General features: G+C 40.5%; 2 protein-coding genes across 3 annotated transcripts; one reads left to right on the top strand and one right to left on the bottom strand.

Moving 5' to 3' along the window:
- Nucleotides 1-585: 585 nt before the first annotated feature.
- Nucleotides 586-6,045, bottom strand: LOC108113083 (lissencephaly-1 homolog). The gene is made up of 8 exons (XM_017223529.2): nucleotides 5,927-6,045; nucleotides 2,518-2,625; nucleotides 2,153-2,453; nucleotides 1,914-2,070; nucleotides 1,676-1,853; nucleotides 1,473-1,608; nucleotides 1,056-1,407; nucleotides 586-992 (listed from the first exon to the last, which is right to left on the bottom strand). The coding sequence occupies exons 2-8, from the start codon at nucleotides 2,553-2,555 to the stop codon at nucleotides 919-921; spliced, it is 1,236 nt and encodes a 411-aa protein (XP_017079018.1). The 5' UTR covers nucleotides 2,556-2,625; nucleotides 5,927-6,045; the 3' UTR covers nucleotides 586-918.
- Nucleotides 6,046-6,640: 595 nt separating this feature from the next.
- On the top strand, nucleotides 6,641-14,119 carry LOC108113379 (phosphatidylinositol phosphatase PTPRQ). 2 transcript variants are annotated; one of them, XM_017223949.2, is made up of 18 exons: nucleotides 6,641-6,746; nucleotides 8,126-8,279; nucleotides 8,470-8,605; nucleotides 8,667-8,779; nucleotides 9,266-9,778; nucleotides 9,842-9,994; nucleotides 10,049-10,336; nucleotides 10,388-10,698; nucleotides 10,751-10,919; nucleotides 10,979-11,101; nucleotides 11,165-11,482; nucleotides 11,547-11,888; nucleotides 11,950-12,556; nucleotides 12,623-12,822; nucleotides 12,878-12,948; nucleotides 13,005-13,139; nucleotides 13,194-13,568; nucleotides 13,625-14,119. In XM_017223949.2, the coding sequence occupies exons 2-18, from the start codon at nucleotides 8,150-8,152 to the stop codon at nucleotides 13,937-13,939; spliced, it is 4,299 nt and encodes a 1,432-aa protein (XP_017079438.1). In that variant the 5' UTR covers nucleotides 6,641-6,746; nucleotides 8,126-8,149; the 3' UTR covers nucleotides 13,940-14,119. The 2 variants fall into 2 exon arrangements, with proteins under 2 accessions (XP_017079438.1, XP_017079439.1); XM_017223950.2 differs by lacking the exon at nucleotides 6,641-6,746 and adding an exon at nucleotides 6,808-6,863.
- Nucleotides 14,120-14,383: the final 264 nt, after the last annotated feature.

Genomic DNA, 14,383 nt, shown 5'->3' with positions numbered 1-14,383 from the left:
TGTTTCTCTTAAATAAACAATTACAAATAAATTTGCAGCATTTTTCTACTATGTACCGTAAACGTAAATTATATTTTGAACTTAAAGCCAACTTAAACTTGTAAGCATTTTGAAGGTATTTGCTTTTGTTGAAGATCCTTTCGCGAAAAAGAACACAAAACGGGACTTGGGTAAAATGTATACGTTTAAAAGAAGCAAAGTGTTATGGTAAAATCTACCTCAAATATGGTAAAAAGCGTGTTGAATACAATTCAAGTAATTTGCAATAACAAACTTCTCTTTGTGAGTACAAGTTTTCTAAGTTTTCAAATACTTTTTGTTTGCTTTTATGTTCTTCTTCGAATTTAGCTATTATTTTGCTTAGTTTGCAAACACGTCAACGTCATTGAATTTTGAGTGAGTGCGTGTGCTCGGGTACATTTTGTGGATGGAAAAACATTTCTGTGCCAACTGCTACAATTAGCTGTCGAATAAATTACGCTTCATCATTGTAAATACTTTCCATTCTCATCAAATTCTATGACAAACTCACATTTATATGCCTGTTTGCTTAGCGAGCATGTGCTGGGGTATAAAGGAGTGAGCTTTTACTTTAAACGATAATCGTAGATAGGTATATTTTTAGGCATTAATGTATATGTACGTTGTAAATAGTAGGTAGGTAGTTAGTTTAGTTAGAAGGTCGTACAATTAAATAAATAATTCGTTTTCGCCATATTCATTCAGTTTTAAAATACAATTATGTTCATTTTGCTTTCGGACGCTGACACAGAAAGCGTCTGGAAAATAAACTTCCGCGGAGGTGGCTGAGACTGCTCGTATGTGTGGGCGTGGTGTGTGGGTATGTGATTTAATATATTAGCTTTATTTATGTTTAAATTGAGAAGTAAGCAGAATCCTTGCCAAGTTTTCCTTTATTTAACGACATTCCCAGACCTTAACTGTTTGATCTACGCTACCGCTAATAACGTACGGATGCGCTTTGTGAAAATCTGCAAGCAAATTTAAAGGGGGTCAATATAAATTGGATACATAAAGGTTCTGTTGAGACCCACCTATGGAGGTGCAGAAATGCTGATGCGCGTATAGCGTCTTCATGCATCGCTTGTTGCGCAAGTCCCAGACCCGGATGGTCTTGTCATCGCTGGCCGACACCAGGTACTTGCCTCCCGGATGGAATGCCAGGCCACGCACCCAGTTGTCATGGCCACTCAGTGTGAGCAGGCACAAACCGACACTCACGTCCCAAATGCGAATGGTTTTGTCGCGAGAGCCAGATGCCAGGAACGGGCCCTGATGGTGGCCCTTCTTATTATCTGCTCCGGCTGCCTCGTTTATCGCAGAGGCTGCGGCTTCCGGCGCCCAGGCAATGCACTCCACGGTATGCTCATGATCGCGTAATTCAACCTGCAGGATAATCCAATCAATGTGAGACTACATCGCCAGATGAAACTGCACGTCGCAATGCTTACCTTGCAGTCTTTTGAATTCGTCAACCAAACACGTATTGTCTGATCATTTGAGCATGTGGCAAAAATGCTGCCTTCGATGTGTACTCGCACCATTCGCACCCACTCTCTATGGCCTGTGTAAGTTTTTACACAGTAGCTAATGGTGATAAATCCGCAGGTTGATTTATTATCCATAATATCCAAAGTTCATTTTCCTAACTTACCCTGTGGCCACCTCCCACATTTTGATAGTGCGGTCTCGCGATGCAGACAGTACGTAATCTCCGGCGGGCACAAAGGCCACCGACGAGACATTGTGATCGTGACCGTGCATGGTTTTGACACACTCGTAGCTCTGCTGGAAATCCCACAATTTGATGGACAAGTCTGCGCTACATGAAGCTAAAGGAAACGACAAACAATTAGTATCTTTAAGATTTATTAAAAACTAACTTTCCTTACCCAAAAGCTTGCCCTGGGCATCGAATGCCACATCCTGCACCGAGTCTGTGTGACCCTTAAGGCTGCGCTCATATTCGCCAGTTTCGAAGTCCCAAATCCTAATGGTGGCATCTTCTGATGCGGAAACCATCAGACCAAAAATAGGATGAAATATCACCTGTATTAATTGAATATGTATTTATATTGAAATTATAAAGATTTAAATGAATTTTGAATTAAAATATATGAAAGTAACATACCCTCGTTATGCTAGCACGATGGCCGGCTAAGGAGAATTTCTCTGGCGGCCGCGGTATCCATTCGCCGGGCGTCCGTTTGTTCTTTGTAGGTGCACCCTCGATGACCTCCTTTTCAGCTTCGGTAAGCTTAGCCTCTAGTTCCATCACTTTCTTCTGCAACCGGATCACGGAGGTCCACTTCTTTTCCAACAGACCGCCAAACTTCTTTTCCGCTTCTGTATTGAGATCTGCCTCCTTGCGGAAGGTCTCCAATGAGTCGGCATATCCATTTGAGCCCAGATAATCGGCAATCGCTTGGTTACTATTTGAGAAGGGATGACAAAGATTTGATTGCGGCCTACTAATTTTAAATGAATTCGACTTACAGCTCCTCGCGCTGCCGCTGCGACAACACCATTTTCATACTGTTTTCCGATTTGGCTTGTTTTGCTGCTCTCGTTCGATTCGGGTTTCTGCCGTCAATTCGTGCAATTCTGCAAGAGAATAGATAGACATTTAATTGGGATAAAATTGTACTATTCTCATTCAAACATTAAAAGTTAAGTTACAAAATTGTTTTGGCGGCAGAAAAATAAAATTTGCATTAGCCATAAACTTCATAATTTCTTGTCTAAGAATTGTAATCCTTTCAGCTATTTAAATCTGGCCTATCGAAGTATTACTGTATAATCATATGATGAATTGCTTTGCCGGAGACAGGAAATTGGTTTCGCAAAAGTTAAATGCCAAAAATGCCAACGAGTTTCGTTTGAATTCTCATGGAGGGCAAGTCACCCACATTTTCTTGGATTTTTTGGCAACAGTATTTGTGTTTCTTATGCTCATCTTTCGTCTAGTCATTATATTGTTTTATTCTCCTTTTTTCCAAACCCCAAAGCGGAGCATCATCATTATCATCGTCTTTGGTTTCTGGCACATATTTTGTGTTGCCCCTACCTCGAATAATTGGACAACAAACTAATAATCAAGAAAACTTTTAAAGCTCAAAGCGAACTAAGTTGGTTGCACTCGTCATCAATAAGTTCAAGGGTCGATAGCCAATCGCGAAAATCTAAGCTTGCAAATGGAATTAGGCAAAAACAACACTGCAGCTAGTTTTTTATAATCATTTTGTGTTTGTGTGTAATGTTTAGCTTTTGGGGTCTACCAGACCTATTTAATAAACTCAAGGTGGACAAATCACAGGTATAGCACGCAATAAAGCCGAAATCGAAAACAAAAAACGAACACATATCTGGCGCACTTGATAACGATGGGCCGTTGACGCGTTGCCAACTAACTACCAGTAAAATAGACGGCAAGGCAAAGCCAATTAGCCGGACTTAACGGTAGTTCAAGCAACTTCTTATAGGTAAATAAGGCTGCGAAAGAGCGTGCGAGAGAAGAAGCTGAAGAAACACATACACTTGCGGTAGAACTTGTAGCACTAACTTAGGTGCCCTTCTTCCTATAGAAACATTTTATTCTAAGTATTTCTCAAAAATTGTTAATAATTTTAATTGATTACTTGTAAGATATACCAACCAATTAGAATTACTTATATATATATTCAACAACATTTAAAATCCTCAACATCTTTTATTTATTATATAGTGGTACCTGAATCGGATAAACACAAATTTAAATTTATTATAAATTTGTATTTAAGTTTATTAAAAGGGGAATAAATAAATGAAATAATCGACTTGTAATTTTCATTAAAAATCTAAAAGAAGCAAGTTTAAACCTATCTTTATTCAAACATTTCGAGTTCAGGGCTATTATTTTATCCGCAACAGTATATTACACTCTCACACATCACGGACTAGGAAATGACGTTTTCAAATTATTTTTGGCCAAATGATATTTAACGATTTTTTTGAACTAGCAAAAATGGAAAAAATAAATTAAGAAACAAAACTGACCAAACGAGTTTGCAGGCCGATTGAACCGCCATTCAATATAACTGTGAGTCACGCTGAGCGAGACTTGGACTATTCTACAGCCTTATCAGCTGTGTGGGGATGGGAGCATTCTGCGCTCTTCATTTAAATATTGTAGGTGGATGTTTGGCTGCTCGCTAACTGCGCATCTAAATATATCCAAGGAAAATCAATGAAAAGCGTTGAGAACGTCACAAGTATTAATGGGTAAAAAGTGGAGCGTGGGCAGTGAGTGGGGGGTTAAGAGATGGGGTCGCTTTAACCCCTCGAATGCCAAACGGAGTCAACAGTGTTTCTGTTGTGGCAACCAGGCATTCCGAAACACCAAGACATGCGCATTGTAACCGTAAGGCTGTGGTGGGCCACATTGAAAAAAAAAACAATAAGAAGGGGGCGTTTGGGTCGCACGCTTCGCCAGAAATGTTACTAAATCAGTGAAAAAACAATGCGATTCTCATTGTTGCACTTGCCCAAGCTAATTTAATATTTGAATTTTAAATGCTCTCGCGTGGGCGAGATAGTTGGCAAGGGGAATAGACCAGGGCTGCCGTCGTCTTACACACACACACGTAAATTAAGGATGCCACGAAGATCTGCCTCTCCCTATCCCACTTCTTCCCCCATTTCTTTTGTATGGCCTAGTGATTCTCTCTCTCCCCCTTTGGCAAACAGACCTTGCACTTGCTTTTGCTTGTTTATTTGCGTGTTTCATTGATTAACACACACATACACATATGGCGAGCAAATGCAATTGCAATTTCAAGTGCAAAGAGAGAGGGAAAAGGAAAACAATAGCCCAAAAAGCTTTGAACTCCAGCTTTAACCCCACAGCGGGCTTTGAAAGCAGGAACTAGCAGTTAAATAGTTGTTTTTTAAATATATTTTTTTTTTGCTTTACTTTAACCAATTGCTGGGAACGTGCAAAAAGCTCGCTAGATAATAGAAAACAATTTGCAGTGTCAGGAGCGCTTTCCACACATTCTGGGAAATCGCAACGGGTCTTGAATACCTAAAAGAATGCCGCAGCAAAAAAGCCCAAAACGGAAAAACTGTAAAAACTAACAACAACAACACTGGTATAGCAAAGAAAATAAAACGAGATTTCTTGTGCATTGGCAGAACTGGTTTGGACATTTCTTGCCAGGTAATAGGTGTTTAGTATATGGGGGATTGGAACGGGAAGTATGCAAGGAATCAGCCCGTTCGGGGACTCGACTTGGCTAAAAATCGATCAGTTCTGCTTTTGGCGAGGGGGAGGTATCCAACACATGCGCGAAAATTCACAGACATCGACACTCACAAACGCACACTAACGCACGCGATGTGTCATCGCTTTCTGGTGGTTGTAAAAAGTGTAATCATTTTTATTATTTGTTTCTTCACTTATTTACTGACTTTTTTTTGTTCAAACACACACACTATTTTGTGCATAATTTGCATAACTCTTTCGCTTGTTTTTTCGTTTTCTTTTCAATAACAAAAACACAAAGCAAACACAATAACAACAACAGTTTGAAACGAAAATACTGTTACGACGGCCATCTTGGATAGAGAGAGGGGCCAAGAGAACGAAATGTCCCAAAAGACAATATGCAAAATGGGGAAAAGGACATAATATCCGCTTTTGGCACGCACTATATCTTGATTTTTTATCGATTTTAATTATTTTACTCGGTACATAACGCGCGCACTAACACTGAACCACTATCTGTGTCGTACATATGACATTTTTTCTTTCTTATTTTTCCCAGTTGCCCCTTACACAGTTGCGAAAAATCCATTTTGACTAGTTTTTATTCAACGCGGCGACTCAGTTATAGCTTTCATTTTGCCTCATGCTTATATTACTTACATCAATTTAATATTTCATATATTTATAATTGCGTTTATTTATTTATGTTTAATCGAATTGTACGAAAAGAATTACGCAGAATGATGACCGAGCGGACGAAAATGCTTCGATAAGTGTGACCGCAGCGCATGCAGCTGAAAAAGAATCACTTCGCTGTCGATTTATTATCGAATAATCGATGATCTGACTGGTTAGACTTAAATAATGACTAATGATATATTAATAAATATTTTCCAAATAAAATACGATTTGCATTTCATATAAATTTTAAAAAAATTGAATACTAGGAAGTATTTAATTAAAGATTTTATATATTTTATAAAAGCTTAAAAGCTTACTTGGCAGTGGAGAAAGTCTGGAACACTGGCGCCAATTTTAAAAAGTGTATGTTCATTTAAGGATATGACTTTGTAAATAAATCAAGGTGAAAAGAAACATCTAATTGAAAAAGGAACATTTAATAGCTTATATTTCGCAAAAAATATTGTTTGTTTGGAAAAAACATTTGAAGTTTAGTTTAACTATACTACTTTTAGTTTAATTTACCCAACTAGCGAAACTCGATTGTCAACACTGCAGTTCTCTAAATATAAATTTGTTGTTATCTTACTAACTGACGATGGGAGTAAACTTTTCTTATCAGTACTCACTCAGCGCCAGAACAACACAACTCAGCCGATATACGCTCAGTGTTTGAGAAACGCTCAGCGGAAACGGTTATAATTACTGGCATTCGGGCGTTACTTTAGTTCTTAGTATAGTGCCCAAATATTCGCGCTCTCCGAAAAAGCAAGAATAAAAATCCGTCCATCTGTTACCTGTGAGTGCGTTGTTTCAAACAATATCAGAACCTTTCATTGTGCAAATTGCCGAATAATGTTAATCATTTGCCAAAATCTAGGCACTCGAGTGTTATCAGTAATTGATTTAATCAGCAGTAAGCATTACAACCACTAGCCAATTATATCTGTTAGATCGGTCGATCGTTTAACAAAACATATATATGAATCAGTTTAGCAACGGACGGTTGTACCAGATCCTAGCTAGCCTTTATGGCGTTAAAATACCGAAATCGAAATCCATTTATGAGCAATACACATAGGCTTGTTATCTGACTAACTTTGATTATTTGCCAATGATAAAGGCCGCTTGACTGATTTGGTGTTTTGGTGTTTTGGAAATCCCTGGGCGATGCGATTTGTTTAAACAAGAGCCAGCCATCTAGAGCAAAACCTGGCAATTATAGTCTCCAGTTTCCCGCAGTTTCTGATAACAATGTGTCATTAATAAGTATCGAAAAGTGTCATTTTATTTGCTTTAAAGAGCTGTCTTCGTCTGCCTTCCGTTGGCACGACAACTGAAATTAGTAATTAGTGCTGCCAATTTCGAGGTATTCGTTCGATTAGAACCTCGGTGACGCGTTCGCATATCGGCTATAGTTATATCTATTAATATTGCCATTCCATTTGCGACTGCGTGATGGGATTGCTAACAAAGATTGCATTTGAATTTCGATGATTTTCAGCGAATAAGTTGTGTATTAATGGATTGCCCAACAAGCCCGATTATTATCAGTGCCTATATCTACTGGCCACTTCTCCAGCATGTGAAGTGTCTTGATAAGATTCACGGGACTCGACAAAAAAAAACTTACTTACATTGCCGGCTGCTTAAGCAGTTTCAACGCTACCCTTTATTACGACCACATATTCCTGCTGAAATAAAAATCCGTGACTCCAACATTGAGTGTAAGCCCCCGACTTTGAGATAACTCCCTGTGGTATCGCGTACCATTTATTGTTTACATTTTCTAATTAGTCGAGGTATTTCTACTATTAGTATAAATCACTTGCAGGCTAGAGTAGTAATTCGAAAATATATACGTTTTTAAACATATTTATATGTTCTTTCATTTGTTGCGCTGGTCAGCAACTTGAGTATCCACAATTACTTCCCACAGTGCGAGATTTACGAAAGTTCGGCGGCCACAAATTGTTTACGAATCACCTTTCGTTTGCGCACGTACAGTGAACTCTTATTTATTCGTTTATACACAATTTAAAAGTGTATAAGCCAACTGATTTGCAATTGGGCGAGGTTAATGCTTTACGGAAAATCCCAGAAGCAACCGGTTGCATTAGCTCCGCCGTGATAATCATTAATTATTAATAATTAATAACGTATTACTCATTGTAATAGCAACTAAAGCAATGAGGCTCTAAGATGGACACCAGACACTGGAAGCCATCGGTTAGGATATACGGTTTGATTCTCACCCTGTGGATCACCTGGGTTGAAGGACAGACCGATCTATCCCCGAGTGCAACGATAGGAGCCGAGGAACTAGCAGATAGTGAGTATTCGACCACTTGTAAAGTATTAGCAGAAATACAAACGATTAATTATACAGAAGTTATTTACCGATTCGAAAGATTTTAGTTCAGATATTCTAACCCTGATTTGTTATCACCATTCCCAAGAATAATTTAACACATTTGTGACTTCCTTCACTTAAACTAATACTGATATTTGTGGATTTTCAGAGGTGGAAGTGAATGTGGTTTCTACAGTCTATACACTGGGCTTCAGCATTCCTGACGAGACGGAATATTCCATTGATGCAGTAACCTGCCGAAATGGATCAGGAACGGAGACCAAAGCAAATGATGCTCATGTGTGGTATGGACAATGATTTTATTTTAGTAAGATCCCCCACAAATTACATACCAATCATTTTCAGCGAGAACCTTAATCCGTGCACCTTTTATACCTGTACTGTTTCATTCCGATCAAATGTGCTTGGCAAGCATCCACCTTCCGACCAAACGATCTACGCATACACCGAATATAAACGTAAGTTAATGTATTCTTTGAGAGAGTACTTTTAAAAATAATATAAGAACATAATCTTGTAACTCTTGTATAAGCTTTTAAGTTTATAAATTAAAGCTTTCAAAGTCTGTGCGTCCGCTGAACAAGGACTTTATGATTTAAAGCCCAAAACAATAGTGCACAAACAAAAATATTCAGAATTTTGACTATAACAAAGCCAAACCTGGTCGTAAAATGGAATGCCATATCTCGTTGAGCAAGAAGTTAGGTTTTTAGTCTATCGAATACAAATTTGGAGATTTTTTTCTAGTCCAAAGGCGGAATGTTATGTCTTATCTGACCCTTTCAGCACTGCTCTTTAAAGTTGTGATTCATATTTCAACTCAATTAACTTGAATCACTTAAATGATAATACGTTTAATTAACTTCCGTAAATTTGTAAAGAAAAAGTATAATTATTAATATATTATTTAAATCTTAACTCATTTATAAAAAAATTACGCGTAGAGCCCAGAACGACAGTGAACTCGGTTGTGGCCACTGCGAATACAATCAAGGTAACATGGCAAACGACGGACCGGGCGTGTGTGGAGTCCTTTGTGGTTTCGGCAACATCGTCAGACTACTCAAACAGCATGCAGCCCTTGAGCGATAAAAACACCTGCACTTTTGTGGGATTAAGGGCATGTCTGACGCACACTGTAGTCCTGCAGACGAAGAACAACGCCAGTGTAGTGGTTGATACAGATACTAATGTAATTGACACCGAATATTCCGAGCCCGGCGATCTCGTGATGAATATAACGAACCTACCCAGTGGGTTTACGTTAGTCAAATGGGAAGATCCCACGGAGAAGCACTGCATCAGCAACTATGTTTTTAAGTGGCGACGTGAAGATTGCGGAAAGGATCAAAATCTGGATACTACCACGGAAGAGCCCAGCACTGAGACAACAATCGATATGGATTACGTCACTGCCACCACAATGGAGACAGTTCCGGATGACCCGGACAATGAAGGTAAGCGTTAAGTGCTCTTAAATAAAGTATTATTTTTTTCGTAATATGTATTTCACTTTCCAGTTGAGTGCGATTGGAGTGACGTCTCATCCGATGGAAACCTAAGAGAATATATTTTATCCGATCTTCAAGGATGTGAGCCGTATACCTTTCAAGTGTTTATCAACGAGAACAACACGGCCAAGGCATCGGAGCAGTTCACATCGGCCGAAAAAAGTGGGTATAGCCCCTAAAATAAATACATAACTTACTAGTCTCAACCTCCATCAGCGGTCAGTGCCGTCTATGAGCCTAGCCCTACAGCCGACTCTACGCAGTTGAATTGGACTTGGTCAGCTCCCCAGAATCATCCCAGATGCGTGGCCAACTATAGTGTAAAGTTGACGGGACCCACTCAACGAGCGGATACCAAAGTCTATGAGTTGGTCACACAGGAAAGGAGCGCAATCTTCAAGGACCTTGATCCATGTGGTATATACATAGTTGAGATTGTGCCCACCCAGTTGAATGGCAGCTCTGGGGTTCGGTACCAGCAACAGAGCACAGTGGGCGAAGATCGTAAGTGAATCACGTCTCCTCCTTAACCCTAGACCAATACTCTTCTTGTAGAGCCCACCCAGATCCTAGAACCCGTGGTGGAGCCCAGTGCCTACTCAATGGTAGTGAGCTGGAATACTCCCGCCTACGCTGATCTCTGCATCGATGGCTATCGACTGTCCGGCTGGATGGAGGACGATAAAGTAGTGGAAGTTGAGGCCTTAAGTCTTACTACCCAAAATACTACCGTGGTGTTCGATAAGAATCTTCTGGCCTGTCAGATATATATTATCCAAATCATACCATATACCAGAGAAAGTCTCGACGGCGAACTGAGACGGATCGAAGTGGAGACCAAAGCAGCTATAGTTGATAACTTAAAGGTAAGAGTTGAAAAAAATAACATCAATAATACACATATTTTCCTTTATGCAGGTGAAGCTGGAAATGAAGCAAGCTGGATCCGAATTTATTGAGCTAACTGCCTTCAATGCAGACTATAACAACACCTGTCACACAATATTTGCACTCTTCAGTTGCAACGCCACCACCCAGGTGCGTAATCCGTATGCGGAGAGTATCGATTATGGACATAGCAAGCAAGGTTGGTACGGTATGCAGGATATATATAATTGGAAAAGTATTGTAATTTTTCGTTCACAGGTTTTAATGCAAGTCTCACCCCACTCTCCCCCTACACCACATACGTCTGCCAAGTGGTATTATATAACATCGCAGGTCCCTCGGATCCGAAGACTTTGGCTGGTCTACAGACCTCAACGTATTGTAAGTTACATCTCAAGGCTATCTTACCTTTAATTCTATTTAAAAAACGTATCCTTATTTTAGATCCCGAAGAGCCGGAGGATTTGAATCTGGAGGCAAGCACGGATACCAGCCTAATGTTTAACTGGCATCCGCCCACCTATACGAACGGTGCCATTAAGTACTACCAGGCCTTCTTGATGCGTCACGAGGCCAATTACTTTGTTCCCGAGGACTGCGAGGATGTGGCCCAGGATACCAAGACGGAGACCAAGGGTGAACTGAATGTTAACTTCACAGGACTGGCTCCAGCTGTAAAGTATATGATGCAAGTGGCGGCACAGAATGACTTTGGATTGGGGGATTATACAGCTCCCGTAATTGGAATCACCATGCCTGCAGGTAATTATTATCTAATTATGTACATTTTAATCATATATAAATTAATATTTTTATAACCTTCCAGTATCTAACATCGTGACCCAGCTGACCGTAACGTCGCAGGGTCCTAAAAACAACAACACTGAGTACGGCGCCAACGTGACAATCACCTGGAAGGTGCCATGTGTGTCGAACGGTGACATCGAGTATTTCCATCTGGGCTTCAGCGGCTCGAGGTACAACTATACTCCCGTTGAATTCCAACGCAAGGTAGAACTGGACCAGGAAAATCTCCAAGGTCGTATGTCCTACACGGAGACGGAAATGTTGCCATCGTATGACTATACGGTTCAGATCTCTGTAAAGAATCGCGATGTGGATCAGCTTAGTCGCAGTGTGGCTGGGACATGGCAATCTCCAGCGGGACGTAAGTATCTCGATTTCTGGGTAAGGGTAAAGGTGCTACAGTTTTCTTTACCATTATTCAGTACCGACAATACCGAGTGAAGACCTTATAAAGCAAATGCGTGCGAATGTCGAGGAGACCACCAGTCCTACTAAAACGGCCGTTGTCCGACTCCCTGCGGACATCATGACGTCCGAGTCCGGTAACATACTATATGTGGCGCTGTTGGTATCGCAAAAGAACTGTGCAGGTATTCCACCCCTCAAATACGATGTTAGCAGCGAGTGGCCAGAGGTCTTGTCCTACCAAGATGCCGGAGCCGATGGCACCGGAGATTGCAGCCTGCAGTACCAAACCACCGAGGAACGCTGGCATCCCGAGCCCGTCGAACGCCTGGGAAGGAGCACTGAGTTAAACTCATCCAATATGGAAATCGTTTTTACTATCGGAGTAGACAAGTGTTCGGAGACCACAAAAGTGTACTGCAATGGACCACTGTTGGCCGATACGGATTATAACGTTGTGGTAAGACTATTCACCTCATCTGGATATAGCGATGCCGCCGTTCTGAATTTCAAAACGAAGGCGGCCATAAAAGTGACCCTGATCCTGGTTAGCGTTTGCAGCTGTCTGCTATTGGCTTTCATCCTGGGCTTGGCGGTTCTCTGGGTGCGAAAGCGGTTGGCCTGGTAAGTCTTCGGCAGGAAATCTTCTCTAGATAACTGTTTAGTTTTAAATTTCTTGCTTTTCCGCAGGAAACGTGATTCCGGTCAGGGTATTGAGGATCCTTTTGGAAATGTTATTGCCAAGAACTTTGCAATTTTTTATGCAGAAGTGGCCAGGCCAGAAAAACTTGCGAGGGAGTTCAAGGAGATTACCGTAGTGGCCCTGGAGTTGAGCTACTCCGCCTCCGAGTTGGGCTGCCACAAGAATCGCTACGCGGATATATATCCTTGTAAGTAATAAGTTTCGAATATTTAAATACTTTATTAAATTCGTCTAAATAATAGACGACAAGAATCGGGTTATCCTGGATATAGATGCGGAGGGATCGGACTACATCAATGCTTCCTTCATAGATGTGAGTTGAGTGCTTGGATCCCAGATATTTTCCACTAAGGTATAACTATTTAACAGGGTCACACACGTAAGAAGGAGTACATAGCCACTCAGGGACCAAAACCAGAGAGTGTGATGGACTTTTGGCGGATGGTCCTGCAGTACAACGTGCGGGTTATTGTTCAAGTTACTCAATTCCGAGAGGGCAATACGGTGAGCACATATTTTGAACGTTGAAAGTTCATTAAAACTTTGCTCCTTTTGTAGATCAAGTGTCATGAGTATTATCCCTATACCATGCGGGGATTAACAGTGACCATAAAGTCCAAGGAGATCTTTGAGCTTTATGATCGGACGGAATTGACAGTTGTTCATGACAAGTACGGCCTTAAGGAGAAGGTTATCCATTTTTACTTTAAAAAGTGGCCCGATCATGGCTGCCCAGAGGATCCCATGCACTTGATTACCCTCGTGAAGAAGGTCAAGGCGGAGAGGCGACCCAGTTACTCGCCCATCGTCGTCCACTGCAGTGCGGGAGTGGGCAGGACGGGAACGTTTATAGGTCTGGATCTGATCATGCAGCGATTGAAGAGCGAGTCGAAAATAAATATTTTCGAAACAGTCAAGAAACTGCGATTTCAGGTTCGTTGACTAGAATTAAGGATTTGTACTCACCTTTAAACATCTTCAACTTTCAGAGGATGAAAATGGTACAGACGCAGCAGCAATATACGTTCCTCTATGCCTGCACCTATGAACTAGTGAAGCATAAAATTCCTAGAGCAGCCTTAAAAATGGAAGGGCGTCCAAATTCTGTCACCATTCCTGCCATTTCCGCTCCCAAGAAGGTAAGCTTCCCGGACGTGGATATCGGCAGTGGAGATGCTTTTGTGGGTTCTGCTCCAATAGAAGACGATACGCCAACACTGCAGCTACCAGCTCGATTCTCCGGCCTGCGGAGGAGCAGTTTAGCAGGCGGGAACGATGGCCCAACCACTAGCAGCAATATGTAAAAGGATTTTCTATAGCATTTGTTTTATACGAGCACGACTCAGCAGCAATAATAGCCAAAGAAAGATGTGTCTATATATGTATTTATATAAAGTGCCTAAAGTGGATTTCCACTTGAAAATTGTATATGAATCCCCGTTTTTGTACATAAATGTTATTTATAAAGAAGTGCATGTATCACAGTGAAATTTGTTTTGCTTTTATGACAATGGGCTTACAATTATTTTTAAATATATTCAAGAAAATAAGGGAAATAAGTAGGAGGATTCAACCTTGGTTTATAATAAAAGAATGTGTTTTTTTACATAGAACACTGTTATAAACAGCATAATTGATGGAAATATTTTTCCTTTAATAGTTTATCTTTGTATCTAAAATTTGGCGGTGAATTAAATTTAAGAAGGTTTAGAGCAAGACAAACATATCTTTAAGGCGAAGAAAATTCT

Source organism: Drosophila eugracilis, unplaced genomic scaffold, assembly GCF_018153835.1.
Source record: "Drosophila eugracilis isolate 14026-0451.02 unplaced genomic scaffold, ASM1815383v1 contig_90, whole genome shotgun sequence".
NCBI classification, from domain to species: Eukaryota; Metazoa; Arthropoda; class Insecta; order Diptera; family Drosophilidae; genus Drosophila; species Drosophila eugracilis.
The sequence above is the reverse complement of the archived record's forward strand: the minus strand, read 5'-3'. Positions and strand labels throughout refer to the sequence as shown.